The sequence below is a fragment of the Dermochelys coriacea genome, chromosome 2, assembly GCF_009764565.3.
Source record: "Dermochelys coriacea isolate rDerCor1 chromosome 2, rDerCor1.pri.v4, whole genome shotgun sequence".
Lineage (NCBI taxonomy): Eukaryota > Metazoa > Chordata > Testudines > Dermochelyidae > Dermochelys > Dermochelys coriacea.
Genome location: NC_050069.1, coordinates 86420161 through 86440995, shown reverse-complemented (window position 1 = coordinate 86440995; position 20835 = coordinate 86420161). Strand labels below are relative to the sequence as shown.

The 20835-nt window shown below is 41.6% G+C and overlaps 1 protein-coding gene across 4 annotated transcripts in view; it reads right to left on the bottom strand.

Annotated features, from left to right (window-relative positions):
- The window catches only part of SMCHD1 (structural maintenance of chromosomes flexible hinge domain containing 1), a 162343-nt gene that overhangs the window by 39453 nt on the left and 102055 nt on the right, over window positions 1-20835 (bottom strand). For all 4 annotated transcript variants that reach the window (XR_006278901.1, XM_038389302.2, XM_043508033.1 and 1 more), the window contains 5 exons: window positions 17945-18024; window positions 14925-15082; window positions 8328-8443; window positions 5848-5909; window positions 262-349 (listed from right to left, as the gene is read on the bottom strand). Coding sequence is in view for 3 of the 4 variants with exons in the window: in XM_038389302.2 (XP_038245230.1) it covers window positions 262-349; window positions 5848-5909; window positions 8328-8443; window positions 14925-15082; window positions 17945-18024 (504 nt within the window). In the remaining variant the exon portion in view is untranslated. The remainder of the gene's footprint in view (window positions 1-261; window positions 350-5847; window positions 5910-8327; window positions 8444-14924; window positions 15083-17944; window positions 18025-20835) is intronic.

Below are 20835 nucleotides of genomic sequence, written 5' to 3'. Positions count from 1 at the left end.
GACACAACAGAACAAAATGAAAAAAGTCTATTCAACAGATGTCTGCCTACTTAAAAGGCCAATAAAAACATGATTTGATAATCAACTGTTCAAGGTCTGTTATTACCAAAAATAAAGTTATGGATTTTGAAATCAGCCAATTGTAATAGTAATTCAAATGTTATTAAAATCAGTCATCTTTCATTTACTGTAAAGAATACACATACTTTATTTCCTACTATATATATACCTAACTATATATAATTCATCACAGAAGCAAACCTGTTCACTGCTGAGTATATTTGTCTTATCAATCGCAAAAGCAAACTGGATGCTGTAAGTTCCCACTCTCTCTGGAACCATTTTATCCCTAAGTTAATTAAAAAAAATATTAATCTTAATGTTGACATTACATATAAGGTCAGCAAATCAAATCTTTATCTATTCCTGTTAACCACTTACTGCAAACTGATGGGATACTTTACTTTCCATAAGGATCCTTCCATTCTTTACCCAACTTTATGACCAAAACCTGTGATAACCTGTCTGAGGAAGACTCTCTGTGGAGTTTATGAAATTATCTTCTTTTATACAAGACAGAATGATGAATGCTACAAGGTACTTGTCCCTTCCCCTTACTGCATAATGACACTGAATTTTCTGAGTTCTATTAGCTTGTGTCACAACCATAATTTTATTCACATCATTTTAAACTACTTCCTGGAAAGTTATCAGTTATATTTAATAATGGAATGGATGAACGTTTTTTAAAGTGGTTTGGACTACTTTATTTACTTTCATTTGGATTAATTTCCTCTTTTTCTGCTGCCATTTCATAAGCAAAAAGTGCTGCTTTCTTGCACAGGTTGCTTTGTATATCAGCAGGGGCTGTGGCTAGTAGCAATCCCAACTCAGAAGAATGTACACACTTGAGCCAGAAATATATGTCTTGTGTGTCTTGAAATGCTTGGCATATTTCAGGAGCTATCACACTGTAAATAAACAACATTAGGCTGCTGCTACTTAAAATGGCAACAGCAGTAGCATGAAGATCAAGGAAGAAGGAATGGCAGTACCGAATCACAAGTGTCTACTCACTGCTGAGCCTTGCAGCTCAATCTAGCCCATAGAGATCATTAACAAGTGATAAAGGCAGAGGATAAATCTTACTCCTGCACACCAGTGTCACAATATGGCTTTCTGGGATTAGCCTCTCCATGAGTTTACAGAATTGGTCTTTCTCCTCTCCGCAATGAATCTGTGGGTAATCCACACTATTTAGAAATTTGTCAGCCTGATCACAACTCCTTCCTGTATAATTTAGATGAATTCTCTCACAGGCATTGGAATAATATATAAGAAAACATATGTGTACAAAAAACCCTAACTTTCATTGCACACTTAATACGATTCTTTCAACTTCAATAGAAATCCAGATTCAATTATTAAATTTACAATTTATAAAGGTGGATGGTTTGGACTTGTGTAGAACTTAATCACAGAAAGAAGATAAACAGGAAATAAAAATTTACATTCTGCCTCCTATCATCATCACTAGTCTGCAGTATGGAAAGAATGAGTAATATCAGAATCAAAATTGAGGGAAAGTTAGAACAGTAATTTGGCCTAACAAGGGGTACCACCTACAGCACATGGAAGAGTGTCTAGTTTATTGCACTTCAAGAACATGATCTATAATGACACATTGCTACTAACAAATCTGATCAGGACATGCAAACAAACAGTCTCCACTCATGATTTGGACACTGGTACAGTGATCTATGATGCCCTCTTGAATTGACTGATTTGAAGCCTTCTATGCTTCCACTATGCAATGTTTTAGCTATCTTGCTAACGATTGTTTGGATACCATCTCCTCTTCATTTCATAGAAAAAGAAATAAGATTTCCTGGAATACTTAATTTCAAGTAGATTCTTAGTGATCTGCACGTCTAGAATGTGCCACAATGTTTTTATTGTACCTTGGGGGTGAACAAAAGGATGGTAGGATTATTTCTTGAGATGTGTAGAAGGTGCCTTGCATGGTGTCAAGTATCAGAGTGGTATCCATGTTAGTCTGGATCTGTAAAAGAGGCAAAGAGTCCTGTGGCACCTTATAGACTAACAGATGTATTGGAGCATAAACTTTCGTGGATGAATACCCACTTTGTCAGATGGCCTGTCTGGATACGTGGACTCTCTACTCAGACCCTATGCCACCAGCACTCCCACATACCTCCACGACACCACTGATTTCCGGAGAAAACTACACACATTGTTGATCTTCCAGAAAACACCATCCTCGCCACCATGGATGTAGAGGCTCTGTACACAAACATCCCACATACAGATGGAATACAAGCTGTCAGGAACAGTATCCCTGATGATGCCACAGCACAACTGGTTGCTGAGCTCTGTGACTTTATCCTCACACACAATTATTTCAAATTTGGTGACAATATGCATCTCCAGACCAGTGGCACTGCTATGGCCACCTGCATGGCCCCACAATATACCACCATTTTTATGGCTGACCCGGAACAACGCTTCCTCAGCTCTCGCCCACTCATATCCCTTCTCTACCTACGCTACATTGATGACATCATCATCTGGACCCCATGGAAGGAAACCCTGGAAGAATTCCACCATGATTTCAACAGCTTCCACCCCACCATCAACCTCAGCCTGGACCAATCTACACAGGAGGTCCACTTCCTAGACACCACGGTGCAAATAAGTGATGGTCACATTAACACCACCCTATACCAAAAACCCACTGACCGCTATGCCTGCCTTCATGCCTCCAGCTTCCATCCCGGACTCACCACACGATCCATTGTCTACAGCCAAGTGCTGAGGTACAACCGCATTTGCTCCAACCCCTCAGACAGAGGCCAATACCTACAAGATCTTCACCAAGCATTCTCAAAACTACGATACCCGCAAGAGGAAATAAGGAAACCGATCAACAGAGCCAGATGCATACCCAGAAGCCTCCTGCTGCGAGACAAGCCCAAGAAAGAAACCAACAGAACTCCACTGGCCATCACATACAGTCCTCAGCTAAAACCTCTCCAACACATCATCATTGATCTACAATCCATCCTGGACAATGATCCCACACTTTCACAGGCCTTGGGAGGCAGCCCAGTCCTCACCCACAGACAACCCGCCAACCTGAAGCATATTCTCACCAACAATGACACACCGCACCATAGTAATTCTAACTCAGGAACCAATCCATGCAACAAACCTCGGTGCCAACTCTGCCCACATATCTACACCAGCAACCACCATTACAGGACCTAACCAGATCAGCCACACCATCACCGGTTCATTCACCTGCATGTCCACCAATGTAATCTACGCCATCATGTGCCAGCAATATCCCTCTGCTATGTACATCGGCCAAACTAGACAGTTCCTATATAAAAGGATAAATGGACATAAATCAGATATTAGGAATGGCAATATACAAAAATCTGTAGGAGAACACTTCAACCTCCCTGGACGCACAATAGCAGATTTAAAGGTAGCCATCCTGCAGCAAAAAAAAACTTCAGGACCAGACTTCAAAGAGAAACTGCTGAGCTTCATTTGGAAATTTGACACCATCAGCTCAGGATTAAACGAAGACTGTCAATGGCTAGCCAACTACAAAAGCAGTTTCTCCTCCCTTGGTGTTCACATCTCAACTGTTAGAAGAGGGCCTCATCCTCCCTGATTTAACTAATCTCGTTATCCGTAGCCTAATTCTTGCTTGCATATTTATACCTGCTGCTGGAAATTTCCACGAGACGCATCCGACGAATGGGTATTCACTCACGAAAACTTATGCTCCAATACATATGTTAGTCTATAAGGTGCCTCAGGACTCTTTGCCGCTTTTACAGATCCAGACTAACATGGCTACCGCTCTGATACCTAACATTTATTTTGTTGAGAGAAGTCAGGGGCACTATGAAGAATGGAGAAAGAAAATATTTGAATGCAACATGGATGCACACGAGAGACATGTCCAGAACCTTTGTCCAATACTGACTCTTCTATGAGCAATTAGAATGGGTGAGACACTCTCTTGCCTTCCCCAGATGAACTTGCATGGAACCACAGTCTGTGTCAATGTGGGGTTTGGTAGGATGGAAACAAATAAGGAAAAAGAGGGCTGCCTAGGTCTCCCTCTGGAGCCTCTGCTCCTGGGGGAAAATTCTCTTGAGTATATTTGGTTTTAGTAGGAACAAAAGAACTGCTTGGATCTGTAATAGGCCTTATAGTCTAATTCTAATACTTAATAGTGTTTGGAAGCAAGATTTTAGGGTTGGGGTTTTTTTGTTTTGTTGTCAGCTACTACTTAGTATTCCAAATTTAGATACAGAGCATCAGAATAGTTATTGACGCCTTAGTGTCTGCTTTTGCCCTAAACCTCAGTTACCATAAAATAATCTAAGGCCACAGAGGTACATTTTCTTTATCAAAAGACAAAAAACTTATCCTAGTTAAAAAGATCAGTTTTCTTCAGATCACCACGTTTGGCCATTCTGGCTCTTGCAAAGTATATCTGTACGGCTGTTGAAGAAGCTTTGAAATCCTTGTAAAAGATACCCTCCATCATTTTATCCATGGTATCTTTGGGAAAAGAAGTCTCTCTCCACAAAGGAGTAACCAGGTCTTCTGTTAGTGAGGCTACTGCTTCATCAACTTTGGGTATCTGAGTTAGGGAGACTTTTGGTTCCTGTTGGTTGTAAAACTTCATCATAAATCCTCTTTGTTTTATCTGCAGGTTCTCATTCAGATCTTATGATAATCTCAAAAAAGAAGGACTTTGCCTTAGTTTTAGGTCCTTTTTCCTCCATGTTACCAGGCTTAACATCAAGAATATCAAAGAACTGTGGTGTAAAGAACCATTCTTGAGAATCTGATTCTGACTCGTCATAGTCAGACACAGTTTGCTTTCTTCAAGGGCAGAGCTGCTGAGAATGGGAGAGGTCGAATAACAATTTTTGGACTTACCATTTTTAGGCTTCTTAGCCTTTTGTTTTTATCATTTCTTTGCAAACAATTACCACCCAAGTGATCAAGCACACTTTGGATGTGCTCCCGTTAGCTGCATTTAGGTGGAAAGACCTTGTGCGAAAAGGTCATCCAAGTAGGGGCACTATGAAGAATCCCATTAGTTGTGGGAAGAGTGCACTACAGGATCCTGGCACTCTGACAGGATTCCTATTTGCTTCCCCAGGAAAAGGAAATAGGAAATAGGAAAAGTGCTTCGTACTTAAGTTACTTTTCGAGCACTCCTGAGGTACCCGCTTTTTGCATGACACTTGCTCACTAGATAAAATCTGCTCCAGAGAAAGGGAGCACCTTCTGCTGCTGTCTGGTGCTGCCATTACAGGCAGAACATCTGTGACAAATAAGGAAAAGATGTGGGGGAGTTGACAGGTTGATAACTGTGGTTCTACTGCAGAGAAAGGAGATAACCCAGTACTGTGAACTAATGGGTAACTTACAAGAGCATCTCTGCCACTGATTGGGGACAGAGGAGAAGGCATGAGTGAAAAGTATCCTTTTCCTTCACCCCAAGTAAATGCCAAATTATAGACAGGGAAGGTGGCCTCCAAATGAGGGATGCATTACCCCACAACTATCTGTAAATATGTTGACAAATTATATGTAAAATGTTCCCTGTTCTTTTGAGATGAATGTGTTTATTTTTTGTGAAGGAATCCATTCCATATGCATATCATGCCAATACAGGAGAATATACAAGTTTCTCATCAATGATGTTGAAATTAAAGCATTTCTCCAACAACTATATTGTTAATGCTTACTCTATTACGAACTCTAATTATAAAATGAGTTTGCTCAAACCTGAAGTAAAAGAAGCCCTCATCTTTGCCATCCTTGACTTTACTACAGCCAAGAGTTGTAACCTGAAAAGAACAGGATTTAAAAAAGGTAAATGTAACAGATACAAATTTTTAAAGCACTTCATATGTAACATGCTATCAAGTCTTACTAAACCATAGAATCATAGAATATTAGGGTTGGAAGGGACCTCAAGAGGTCATCTAGTCCAACCCCCTGCTTAAAGCAGGACCAATCCCCAACTAAATCATCCCAGCCAGGACTTTGTCAAGCCTGACCGTAAGAACTTTCAAAGGAAGGAGATTCCACCACCTCCCTAGGTAACGCATTCCAGTGCTTCACCACCCTCCTAGTGAAAAAGTTTTTCCTAATATCCAACCTAAACATCCCCCACTGCAACTTGAGACCATTACTCCTCGTTCTGTCATCTGCTACCACTGAGAAAAGTCTAGATCTATCCTCTTTGGAACCCCCTTTCAGGTAGTTGAAAGCAGCTATCAAATCCCCCCTCATTCTTCTCTTCCGCAGACTAAACAATCCTAGTTCCCTCAGTCTCTCCTCATAAGTCATGTGTTCCAGTCCCCTAATCGTTTTTGTTGCCCTTCGCTGGACACTTTCCCATTTTTTCACATCCTTCTTGTAGAGTGGAGCCCAAAACTGGACACAGTACTTCAGATGAGGCCTCACCAACGTCGAATAGAGAGGAACGATCACGTCCCTCGATCTGCAGGCAATGCCCCTACTTATACAGCCCAAAATGCCATTGGCCTTCTTGGCATCAAGGGCACACTGTTGACTCATATCCAGCTGCTTGTCCACTGTAACCCCTAAATCCTTTTCCGCACAACTGCTGCCTAGCCATTCGGTCCCTAGACTGTAGCGGTGCATGGGATTCTTCCATCCTAAGTGCAGGACTCTGCACTTGTCTTTGTTCAACCTCATCAGATTTCTTTTGGCCCAATCCTCTAAATTTGTCTAGGTCTCTCTGTATCCTATCCCTACCCTCTAGCGTATCTACCTCTCCTCTCAGTTTAGTGTCATCTGCCAACTTGCTGAGGGTGTAATCCACACCATCCTCCAGATCATTAATGAAGATATTGAACAAAACTGGACCCAGGACCGACCTTTGGGGCACTCTGCTTGATACTGGTTGCCAACAAACATGGAGCCGTTGATCACTACCCATTGAGCCCGACAATCTAGCCAGCTTTCTATCCACCTTATAGTCCATTCATCCAGCCCATACTTTTTTAACTTGCTGGCAAAAATACTGTGGGAGACCGTGTCAAAAGCTTTGCTAAAGTCAAGGAATAATAAGTCTACTGCTTTCCCCTCCTCCACAGAGCCAGTTATCTCGTCATAAACATTAGGGATGTAAAAGTTTAACTGGTTAACTGATAAGCTTGATGCTTATCGGTTACAGTTCCGCTGCCACCCTGAACATCTGAGGTCTCAGCTGCCCCCCCTTGGGGCTGGCATAGGGACGCCAGTGGCAGCGGGGATCCCTGGGCGTGGGGCCAGCAGCCAGGATCCCCCCTAGTTCTCCAGTAAAACGTTTAACTGATAGAATTGTAATCAGTTACATGGGTAGGATTTTAACATGCTATTTACATCCCTAGTAAATATCAGTTAAAAACTGTATGTTTGTTATAAAATTTAAAAGCTGTTCCCATTAAACAAGTTTTTTAAATTAAGAAAACTGAGCATAGCAGTTTTCTGAAAGAATTTATAATTTAGAAGCTATTTTGGTATTCTCAGTCCCTGCATAACAGAGATGACTGAACAAATCCATACGTGAACACAGCACTGTTCCTTAGTATGCCAAGGAAAGTTACCAAAGAGTTGTGGAAATGCGCCTTCAGAAGAAAAATGTTTTGTACAAAGAGCCACAGCCTGTCTTCACTTCCAAGCACAAGAACAGCTAGTGTTGCAATCAACCAAACAGAAGCTTAAAGCATATGATGGGAAAAAAAACAGCAATAAACCTTCTCTTACTGTATATTGCTTCAGTCAGAAGTGCATTCACCAATCCAGAATCTGGATTGACAGAGGAGTTCTGCTTACTGGCACATGCACAGAGGCAGCTTTTTGACATTCCCTCCTCCCCACTTTTCCTTCCCCAGCTGGAAAGATGCCTGCTGAGGGGTGCTAGTCTAGTGGCATGGGCTGGGAGGCACCTTCAAAGTTTTTGTGAATAATACTGGAAAAGCTTAGGGTACAATTCTTGCCTCACTAAAGGCAAGGAAAGCTTTTAATTGACTAAAGTGGGGGCAGGATTTCAGCTTAGTCTTGTTTAAAGTAATGGGGAGAGCAGCTGGCTTGTACATAATTTTACTGAATGTACAAGAAATGTAATACTTAATAGCTGCAATCCAGAAAAAGACATCTCTCTAAACAAAGCACACAGAATTCCCTTCCGTGGAAAATGTTCTCTGTGTCATATTCACAGGACCAATGTGTTATAACATTTTCCAGTTACTCACATTTGCTGGTACTCTGTTTCCACTGCTCTGTCCCTCCCACATTTTCATAGAAATCCGTCCTGGATTAATATTTTTAATAATGTTGTTATCTTCAGAAATTACACTAACCATAAAATCTGCATAAATAAATAAATGAAAATGTTATTTTTCAAGACTCAGTTTTACATTCAGAAACTCATGTCTAACTTCAAGAATAATGCATGCAAAATATTACTGTCCTCCTTCATCTCCCTCCCACAATTTTTCCAAGGCAGACCACAAAATTGAGAATGAAAGAGTGCTAGGCCATGTTTAAATTGTGGCAGTGCAAACTAATTGTCCTTTAAAACAGAACACTGGAGAGAAAAAGTTTTATTTTAGATAAACACAAAATGCTGTAGTAGCGTAATATATTGGTTAGGAGGCATCCAAGAATATTTCACAATTAATCTAAACACATATTTAAGAGCACTTTACACAAACATTATCTACAAAATAATAAGGGCTAAATATTATCCCATTGACCCAGTAATACCAGGGTACAAAATATATCGGAAGGACAGAACAGGTCATGCTGGTGGGGGAGTGGCATAATATGTAAAAGAAAGCATAGAATCAAATGAAGTAAAAATCGTAAATGAATCAAGCTGTACCATAGAATCTCTATGGACAGAAATTCCATGCTCTAATAATAAGAATATAGCAGTAGGGATATATTACCAACCACCTGACCAGGATGATGATAGTGACTGTGAAATGCTCAGTAAGGTTAGAGAGGCTATTAAAATAAAAAACTCAATAATAATACAAAAAGAAAAGGAGTACTTGTGGCACCTTAGAGACTAACAAATTTATTAGAGCATAAGCTTTCGTGAGCTACAGCTCACTTCATCGGATGCTGTAGCTCACGAAAGCTTATGCTCTAATAAATTTGTTAGTCTCTAAGGTGCCACAAGTACTCCTTTTCTTTTTGCGAATACAGACTAACACGGCTATAACTCTGAAACCAATAATAATACAGTAACTCCTCACTTTTAACATTGTAGTTATGTTCCTGAAAAATGCAACTTTAAGTGAAACGATGTTAAGCGAATCCAATTTCCCCATAAGAATGAATGTAAATGGGGGGGGGGGGAGAGGAGTTAGGTTCCAGGGAAATTTTTTTTTTGCCATACAGTACAGTACAGTACTATAGTTGGGAGGTGCCCCTGCCTTACTCCACACAGGCACAGCCCACTGGCACTGGAGACAACGAGGCAGGCAAGGAGGCTGAAGGTGCTGGAAGCTAGAAGAAGCACATTGCGTAGCAGCAGCGGCGGCAGCAGCTTCCCCTACTCTGCAAGCACCAGGGGTGGGGGGCTCAACCCTTGGCCTGCCCACTCCACCCCTTCCCCCAAGCCTCCATCCTTAACCTGTCTCTTCTCCCACCCCCTTTACTCTGCACGCTGCATTCTCACTCCTCCTCCCTCCCTCCTGCCCACGACAATCAGCTGGCTTGCGGCATTCTGAAGGGAGGGGGAAGGAGCGAGGACACGGCGCGCAGGCTCCCCCTCCCTCCTGAACACTGTAAGCCAGCTAATTGCTGCGGGCAGGAGGCAGCGGAGGGATGGGGGAGGCTGCGCACTGTGCCCTCGCTCCTCTCCCTCCCTGTGGCAGTCAGTTGGCAGGAGGGAGGAGCAAGGACGCGGCAGGTAGCCTTCCCCATCCCTCCCCTGCCTCCTGCCCAGGGCAATCAGCTGGTCTGCGGTGTTCAAGAAGCAGGGGAGGGAGGGGGAGCCTGCACGCCGTGTCCTCACTCCTCCCCCCTCCTTCCTGAATGTTGCAAGTCAGCTGATTGCTGCGGGCAGGAGGGGGGAAGCGGGAGGGTGCTGATCTGTGGGGTCTGCCAGCAGACGGGAGTGCTGTGAGGGGAGGGGGCATGGGGAGCTGATGGGGACAAAGCAGACAGCCAAACGACGTTATAGCGAAGCATTGCACAGCTTTAAATGGAGCATGTTCTGTAATTGAGCAGGGACATAAGATCAAAACAATGTTAAGCAAGAGGACATTAAGTAGGTAGTTGCTGTAATGGGGGATTTCAATTACCCCCATATTGACATGGTACATGTCATCTCAGGACAGGATACAGAGATAGTTTCTTGACACCTTAAATGACTGTTTCTTGGAGCAGCTGCTCTTAGAATCCACCAGAGGAGAGGCAATTCTTGATTTAGTCCTAAGTGGAGCACAGGATCTGGTCCAAGAGGTAAATATAGCTGGACTGCTTGGTAATAGAGACCATAATATAATTAAATTGACTATCCCTGTGGCAGGAAAAACACCACAGTGGCCCAACACTGTAGCATTTAATTTTAGAAAGGGGATCTACACAAAAATGAGGAGGTTGCTTAACAGAAATTAAAGGGTACAGTGCCCAAAGTGAAATCTCTGCAAGCTGCATGGAAACTTTTTAAAGACACCATAATAGAGACTCAACTTAAATGTATACCCCAAATTAAAAAACAGTGAGAGAACCAAAAAAGAGCCACCTTGGCTAAACAAAGTAAAAGAAGCAGTAAGAGGCGAAAAGGCATCCTTTAAAAAGTGGAAGTTAAATCCTAGTAAGGAAAATAGAAAGGAGCATAAACACTGGCAAATGAAGTGTACAAATATAATTACGAAGGCCAAAAAAGAATTTGAGGAACTCTTAGCCAAAGACTCAAAAAGCAACAGCAAATTTTTTTTTTATAAGTACATCAGAATGAGGAAGCCTGCTAAACAACCAGTGGGGCCACTGGACAATTGAGGAGCTAAAGGAGCACTAAAGGACAATAAGGCCATTGAGGAGAAATTAAATGAATTCTTTGCATCGGTCTTCACGGCTGAGGATGTGAGGGAGATTCCCAAACCTGAGCCATTCTTTTTAGATCTGAGGAACTGTCCCAGATTGAGATGTCATTAGAAGAGGTTTTGGAACAAATTTATAAATTAAACAGCAATAAGTCACCAGGACCAGATGGTATTCACCCAAGAGTTCTGAAGGAACTCAAATGTGAAATCGTTGAACAGTCGACAGTCAACTGTTGTCTATAACCTATCATTTAAATCAGCTTCTGTACCAGAAGACTGGAGGATAGCTAATGTGACGCCAATTTTTAAAAAGGGCTCCAGATGTGATCCCGGCAATTACAGGCCTCTAAGCCTGACTTCAGCACCAGGCAAACTGGTTGAAACTATAATAAAGAACAATATTGTCAGACATATAGATGAACATAATTTGTTGAGGAAGAGTCAACATGGTTTTAGTAAAGGGAAATCATGCCTCACCAATCTACTAGAATTCTTTGAGGAGCTCAACAAGAATGTGGACCAAGGGGATCCAGTGGATATAGTGTACTTAGATTTTCAGAAAGCCTTTGAGAAGGTCCCTCACCAAAGGCTCTTACGCAAAGTAAGATGCCACGGGAGAAAAGGGAAGGTGCTCTCATGGATTGATAACTGGTTAAAAGATAGGAAACAAAGGGTAGGTATAAATGGTCAGTTTTCAGAATGGAGATAAATAGTGGTGTCCCCCAAGGGTCTGTTCTGGCACCGGTCCTATTCAACATATTCATAAATGATCTGAAAAAGGGGTAAACAGTGAGGTGGCAAAATTTGGAGATGATACAAACCTATTCAAGATAGTTAAATCCCAGGCAGACTGCAAAGAGCTTCAAAAGGCTCTCTCAAAACTCAGTGTCGGGTGTCGAGGATACCGTAAGGTCTCTGGGAAGGAAGAACTGTTGTGGTGCCGACAGCCTCGGTGCCCTTGATGTGGTAATGGTGGATACCAGCTGCTGTGGAGCTGTTGTCTGTAAGGGTACAATTTTGCGCTATACTGACAGGAGGTGACAGCAAAGGCTGCAGTTGTTTTGAGATGCCCAGTGTTGAGTGTTGGGACAGATCCGCCAGGGCTGAGGCATGGGGTTTCTGTTTCCCCTTGGTGCCTTCACTGGAGCTAGCTCTCTTGGTGTATTTAGCTCAGGGGTCGGCAACCTTTCAGAAGTGGTGTGCCAAGTCTTCATTTATTCACTCTAATTTAAGGTTTCAAGTGCCAGTAATACATTTTAACATTTTTAGAAGGGCTCTTTCTATAGGTCTTTAATATATAACTAAACTATTGTATGTAAATTAAGAAAGGTTTTTAAAATGTTTAAGAAGCTTCATTTAAAATTATATTAAAATGCAGAGTCCCCGGACTGGTGGCCAGGACCCGGGCAGTGTGAGTACCACTGAAAATCAGCTCATGTGCCACCTTTGGCATACGTGCCATAGGTTGCCTACCCCTGATTAGCTCTTACGGTACCCACGGTACTGGAAGGTCCCGTTATCTCGGCTGTGGTGCCTGTTGGTACTGACAAGGTCTCTCAGTTTGGGGGATGCTGTTTTTTGGTCGTTTCTTGAACTGGTGGGGACAACATATGCTTCTTAGCCAACTTTTTAGCAGGGTGGTCATGTGAGTCACAGACAAAGAAGAGCCCCTTTCAGAGGCTGCAGTTGGTGAACTGTGTCCCAGGGGTGTCCATGCTTCTGGCTCAGAGGCCGGGTATAGAGATTTCTCCATGAGCTGCAGTTTAAGCCGCATGTCTCTGGCTTTCCTGGTCCGGGCTGTCAGTTTGTGACAATGTGGGCACTTTTGAGGCATGTGTGCTTCACCTAAGCAGTGAACACACTGAGAGTGTCCATCTGAAATCGGTATTGAAAGCCTGCAGGTGAAGCAGTGTTTAAAGCCCAATGAGCTGGGCAGCCCCTAAGTGGAGTATTTCCCCTCCCCCGTAAGGGGAGAACTACACACTACTCTACCAGTTAAATGAAATCCCAACTTCTATGAGGGAAGAAAAACTTTTTTTTTTTTTTTTTTTAAGAGAAAAAGAAATGGGGAGAAAAATGAGGAAGACAAATTATCTATTCGAAGTAGAACTAATGGAAAAGGGGTAAATTACTAAGCTTTGAGGTGCTGCTGAATGCTCTGACTCAAGCCAAAGGTGGTAGAGAAGGAACTGAGGGACGGTTAGTCACACAGCACTAGTTAACCACCTGAGGCGGTGCAAGACAGGGACTGCGCATGTGCGACCCAATCAGGCACTGCTCCCACAAATCTCCAATTACAAGCACAACAGTTGAGCTGAGTTCTTGGGAACCAAGTAAATAAGGTCTCAAAGGTTACTAGTGAATAAGGTCTCAGAAGCTATCCCATCATACCCATAACAACATTCAAAACTAACCACAGGTTTTGGGAACATAACAGCCATTTTCCACAAGGACGGCATTAAATATCCCTTCCCTGGATTAGATTAGAGGTGTATATTTGGGAAAGGTCACTTTAAACACCTGTAGCAGGAACTGAAGGGCATGCTGGAGGGAACAGGTGCTTATACAAAGATGTGGTCCTCCAACAGATTCTCTTTCAGATATCAAGTCTATTCAATTTCTCCAGGCTGTTAGTGCCAGGTACTTTGGGTCAAAAAATGGGGCGGGGAAACAGGATCAAGAGAAGACGTAGCTTCAATTGGTGCAAAACACACATACTCATTACATCAGAAAAATCAGGACTTGGTGAAGCATTACTGTGACAGTAAAATTATTTCCACAAGGCCCAGCCTGATTTTCTGCCATCCTTGGTTAATGAGTAATAAAATGGAAACAGTTTCCTTGTTCTCTCTTTCCAACAATAGGAGAATGAATCTGTCACAAGGATTTTGAGAGTGAAGTTTCTGGAGAACACCATGGGGAGTTTTGTTGTCTTGTGTGGAGCAAACCAACCAATGGTTAGAGTTCCACACAATGACAAACACTGGACTTCCGCTAAATAGGAGTCAGATCTCCTGCACTGCTGTTATCTGGGTGAGTTCTACCAGCTTGTGACATTCATGGTGATGCAAGAAGAGCAGAGTCAGGTCAAAAACTGAATCTCCTCCATCACCCGGGGAAGAAATGGTAGCAGAGGTGGGATTCCCAGCCTATAGAGCAACATCTTCAGAAAAGAGAGAGAGCCAGTGACTGAGAAAAACACCTCAGAGTGGGCACAAATGGAACCAGCCCACAAGACCAAATTCTGTATACATTGCAAAGAGGCCCACAAGTTGAAGGACTATTTAATTTAGTTTTTTTTTGGTAGAAGAAAAGAAAGTGGAGTAAGACCGAGAGGGGCATGATGACTAAGCCTTTGTCTACTCTGGCACTTCGTTGGCAAAACTTTTGTCATTCAGGGATGTTAAAAAAACACCCTCCTGAAGGACAAAAATTTTACCGATGAAAAGCCCCGGTGTGATCAGCGCTTTGTCGGTAACAGCGCTCTCCGGCTAACAGAGCTGCTTCCGCTTGTGGAAAATTGGGCAAAAAGGGCAAAACTGGAACTTCTGTCAATCATTTCACATATTTGCCTCCTGTTTCTCGATAGGTGAACCCAAAACGCTGATTGTATAGGCTTTTGCCAGTCAGGTATAATGGAATTTCGGGTAAAAGAGATGTATGAAAATACTGATCACCACTGAAATAAATCTCACAAATCACTTTTTACAGACATCAAAAGCCATAATTTATTTGGAAGGCTGGTTTCCAAAATTACAAAAAAAGGCTAATTTAAGTAGAGCTACTCACCAGGGAAGGTACTTCCCGCTGCAAAAGAAGCATTTTTGTCATACTTAACATTCAAACACACAGGTTTCTCAGGGTCAGGCAGGACATTGAACTTGATTATAGGGCAATCTAATGTGTTCCTGTTGTATGAGGCTTTAAGCTGTAATGTATGCTCTCCCCTGAAACATACAATAATCATATAACAAATTGTTATAATGCAATAAGCTAATAGCAGTTTTTCAAAAAGATGTTTAAATAGATTTTCATAAAGGTACTTGTGACTTATTTGGCTTTTCGAATTTACAAAATTCTCCTCCCCACGCCCACTTTCTATTATTGATATCAAAATTATAGTAAAGGTAAAAACCTATTATTAACGCAAATATCACGAGTCAAGAAATGTCTAAAGTTTAAGATGTTCTCACAACTATGCATTAATGAGAGTTATTTGCATTTACTTTTGCTTTAATATTCCACCGTTTTGACCAATTCTTAACGCCCTTTCCAAGATCTGACTTGTAGCACAGTTTAGATCATTAGGACTGGAAGGAGAGGTCACCTGAGAGAAGTGTGTTCTAAACCATTCCCAGTCCTTGCTAGCCAAGGATTGAAGATGAACACAGGCCTCACACCTAGCAACATACACTGAGACTATTAGACCATGAAGAGGTCATTAACTTCATAATACAGAAATCAGAGAGGTTTTTTTTTTTTTTTTATTTACAAGACTACATTTTTAGCTATGCCGAAAGACTCAAACACTTTTCTTCGAACTTAAAAAGTTATTTTTGTTCAAAATATCTTAAGTTAAAAATATTTTTATTTTATATTTACTTTATACTTTATATTTTTAAGCAAAAGTATTAACTGATATAAAACACTCTAAGCATCGAAACAGAAAAATGTGTGTTTACAATGTCACCCTCACATATTTTTGCATAATATAGAACTGTTTTGGCCCTTTGGAAAAATTTGTACGAATAGCTTAGTTACTGAGTACTACAATTATTGGATCCACACATCTCCTCTGGGCCACCTGGCTGGCTTAGAAGTATTTAAAATTGTTATAGTTTATCTTGGGTTGAATGTCTCAAACCATGCTCCCTGTTTCACCAAGACTGCATCTATAAAAGGAAACAAGATGGCCTCAGTCCCTTAGTTTCTGTCTGTTCATATGGAATGCAGGAGTCTTTAAAGACAAGAAAAAAAATAATTACAGCTAATTTGTGGTGGAAATATACTTGGAAAACTCTAGGCTCCTTAACAGGACCTATAACTATTTCTCTTTCATTCCAATGCTCCTTAAAATTTCTACTCCAGGGCCTCTCTAGACTGGGAAAAATGTATTTGTTTAAAAAACATGTTAGCAAAAACATTTTACCGAATATTTTTAAACACTACTTGGTACATCTCTAAAAACAAGTGTTATTGACTTTAACATGTTAGTTGGGTATGGTCAACCCTAGGCAGTAACACATTTTTAAAGACGTTAAACTCCTATCTACACTAGGTGCTACATAGTGGTTAAAATGTACATTTTAATAGATTTTTTTTCCATGTCTAAAAAAATCCCCAAAACAAGAGCAGCAGCTCTTGGACATATGGTGTAAGCTATTACATTCTGTAAAAAAAGTGTTTATAAAATGACTCTCTCAAAGCTGAACAATTAGCCTAGCCTATGCACCCAAACAAAAAGTTACTCCTGAGGAAATTCTGTGCCAGAAAATTAAAAATTCTGGCCACAATATTTTAAAATTCAGCAAAATTTTGCACATTTTATTTGTCAAAACAGCAATATAATCACACCAGTTTCAATTATTTTTGGTCATTTATTTCAAAATACATGTCAGCAAGTATGTCTAACAATAAAGACAACAAAGAAAGATTCAGGAAATGTTTGCGAAATAGATTCATTACTAGGCATATTAATACAGAATTCTGAATAGTAATTAATTTAAACTAAAATACAGAACCATATTTCCCGCACCCCTCAGAAGCAGTGCAAAGGCTTGGGGGAATCAGGGGTAATGGAGGAGCTGAAGGAGAGGGAAGTAAATGGCTGGGAAGGAGACTGGGTGTGAACTTGGAGGGTTGTTGGTATGGGAGGGAAAAGTATGGAACAGATATTTTGGGGGGGGATGGGGAGGGATTGCTAGGGAGCTTCCCCCATGCAAACCCTGCCTGACCCCTAGCCTCTCCCATTCAGTCAGGCACATCTGCCCCTGTTCCCATGTGTTCCTGAACCTCCATGTGTCCCTCCACCCACACTTAAACACCAATTCCCCCTGTCCCACTGTGGCTCTGTGTCTCCTCAGATACTCCCCGTCTATGTCCCTGTACCCCCTCCCACATGTCTCTGTGCCCCCAACCAGCCACTCCCATCCATTTGTGTCCCTGTCTCCCCTCTCCGTTCCCATGTCTTTGTGTCCCCACTCAGCCACCCTCTGTCCCTATGTAGCTCTGCACCCCCTCCACCTCTGCTCATGTGGCCCTGCGTCTCCACTCCCATTCAGCCCCTGCCCCAGTCTGTCCTCCCCCACTAGCCCTTATAAGCCCGTCTGACCCCCACCCACAGCACCCCACACTGTCTCCCCATAGCCCCGGTCTCCTGACCTGGCCTGGCAGGTGCTGCGAAGAAGGCACGGTCTTTCTTGTCCCTAGCTGGCTGGGAGCTGCTGCTATGTTCTATCGCCACAGATCCCTGTGGTGTGCAAAAGGCAGAACTGCAGAAGTTATTTTCTGCAGGGAGCTGCTATGTTCTATTGCCACAGCGCCCTTTGGTGGGAAAAAGGTGGAACTGCAGCAACATTTCATCAGAAGCTTTTTTCTGTGCAAAAAATTAAAAGTATGTGTGGCTTATTAATTATGCGCACACGCAGTAGCACAAAGTTCCCCCAGGAGTAAATAAGTTAAGCGTTTGCACTTTGTTCCAGATGACTTCCTGGCAACTACCTTAGTAAACATGTAGCTAACTAACTTAAAGGTATCTAATAAGAGTCTTTTCAGAAGTTAATTTTTGTCTATACGTTTCCATTACTTACCTGGGTGCATGAATACTAATTACTCCCAGATTAGCCCTACCATTTTCATCTGTTTTATGTTGTTGGCTTGAAGAAATGATCTGTCAAGAGAGTTGAAGGTTGTCAAGAAAACGTGTTCTTTTAATGACACAGAAATAGTGTCAAGTCTTAAATTACACCAAAAATATAGTTTTCCCTTTTTCTACCACACTTTATTTCAACTCAATACTTTTCCTTGTATTCTGACAATTCAGCTCATTTTTTTTTATACTGTACCTCTTCTGACTCTTAAGATTTTCACAGGTTCTGGAATATCCTTGACCAGTCTTTAAGACACTCAGAGTCATTTTGTCTGTCTAAGCAGATTTTGGTTTAATTTACCGGCTTATATATTTTACTATGATTATATATTTTGTTAGATTCTGATGTCAATTTAGTTATTCTGTAATATGTTAATTGGGCTATATTTTAAGTCTCTTGCATCCTCTACAAACTGCCTCCCACTTCTCTTCATTTGTATCCATTCTAGATTTATTTAGAGTTTTTGAGGATGATTACAATACAGAATGTTACAGATATAATTGGTATATATGGCTATGAAATATAGATATACTACATACACTTACTATTACAAATGTGCATGCCCAGTAGAATACACAAAGGGACCAGTGCTCAACAAACTGCCAACTGCATACCACACCAATTCACTATTAACCAAGTGTAAGGACTGAGAACTTATTTGAAATTCCTGTTAGCAGCATCTCCTCTCATTCAAAACAAATGGATAATGCCTCTCACCTGTGGAATTTAGAGGTAGGCCAACGTTATTGCTGAGAAGTAGCAAGCATTGATTCCCAGAAGTAGTATGGGAAAGGATAAAGAATTTTAATCCAGCAGAACATAAGGCAGAATAGAAGTTATCCCATATAAAGGCAAAAGTTTTGTAGATCAAGGGAATTTGGAATCCAATCCAGAAGTACCTTTCTTCCAAAGATGACTCTTCAGAAGAACAGAAACCTATTTTGTCAGTTTTTCTCACGAGGTTCAGACACGTATGTCTCACACACCACAGTGAATCTTATAGGAGTCTTGATTCCCTCTGTGAATGGTTCCCAAATGCCTAGCATACCAACTGGTGCAACATTAATATCTAGCAACTTTGAAAACCTGAGGCCCGACAGTTTGGATGGAATCAAAACAGGATACATTTGCCACATGTACTTTGTAGGTTCAAGATATATCTGTAGATTTCTAGGGATGCCCATTTATGCTATGACCTTGTAAAGGAGTGCTAAGGATTGGAACAAAATGATGCAAACGATTTCCCAAGAATTTTGGAAAGAAGAACATACTTTGGGTAGAAAGCTTTCTGAAGCTACGACGACATTTTCCCCAATAGCAGCAGTGTGAATTTTGTATAGATAGAACAAAGAATGTCTTTCAGAGGCAATGACAACTAGAAAGGTTAGCCACAGGCTTGTCTAATCTGCCATTCGTTTAGTCTTGATACCTCAGACTCAGCTGGGGAGTCCAATATGTCTGCATAAAGAACGGCATTAATGTTGGTACTCTATTTCCCATGATGTTTAGGTGTAGAACTTCAACCAATCAGCTTGGAAAAACTCTAGAATAGCTAAGATCACAAGAATTTTGTGATTATTATTTGTTTTCTGGTAGCATCTGAAGTCCAGTGCTCACTGTGCTTGGCACTGTACAAATGACAGTCCCTGCCCAAGAGTTCTTTATGGATTCCATAATGTATGAATGAGGCTAACAGAAAACTCTGTTGAACCACATTTCTCTTCCAATGTCCAGGCTGTGAACTGTAAGTGGTCCAGGTCTGGGTGGAGGTGTCCCCTCCCATGAGAGGGAGATGGGTAACCCCATTCCTGGCATAGTGAAGGTCCATGGGCTGAAACCCAGACAAGCACAATTCCCATTGCACTGCTGCTGAGACAGGGCTTCATAGAAATAACTGGATTCTTTGCATGCCCAGACATGCTGCAGGACACAAGGGCTCACTCACACAGAAGTCTGTACAGGAGAGAAGCAAACACGTCTTTCAGGTTGGGAAAGCAAAGGAGAAAAAGTTTAAATCATAATTTTTACAGGACTTGTTAATTAACAATATGAATCATTTTCTTATGAAAGGGACACTTGGCTTTTGTCTTTTTGATACTCCAAGCCTCTGGAGTTTGCAAGACTTAGCCCTGAGCAGGCTGTGAAAAGTTCTCCTCTTTGTGGGAATCCTCATGCTCCTGGTCAAGCCTCCCCTGGTGGAGTCACAGCTTTGGGCAGGGGAGTAGAGGCCCCAGCATGCCAATCTGACTCAAAGCTCTAGACCATGACAAAGCAAGGAGTGGTGGATTGTAGCAGCTGGGTATAGCTGTCCTTTGAGGCACCTGAAAAACTGCCTGTAGCACCTCTTTGACTTGGCTCAGTGCTTGCAAAGCTTCTCTGCTGTGATAGTAGAGGGAAGAAGGAGCTCACTGTTGTACCAAAGAAACCAGAGGTTGCAGCCTCAATATTCTGGTGATTCCTCAGTGAGAGGAGAAGAAAGGAGCTAGAAGGTGAAATGAAATCATCCAGCAAGAAAATGAATAAAAATTGAAGTTATACCACAAAGTATCTGGGAGAAACTGAACCATCACACCTTCCCTGATGTGTGTCTTACACAATTGCAACCCCTCGCCCCAAACTTCTATAATGCTTATAACTTTTCAATACAAAATTATACAGCACATTGAAAAATTAAAAATTTGGAAACCGCATAAACTGAACTAAGTGTTAATAAATAACAGAAGAAATATTGTAATGATTGCTTTCAGAGTAGCAGCTGTGTTAGTCTGTATCCACAAAAAGAAAAGGAGGACTTGTGGCAACTTAGAGACTAACAAATTTATTAGAGCATA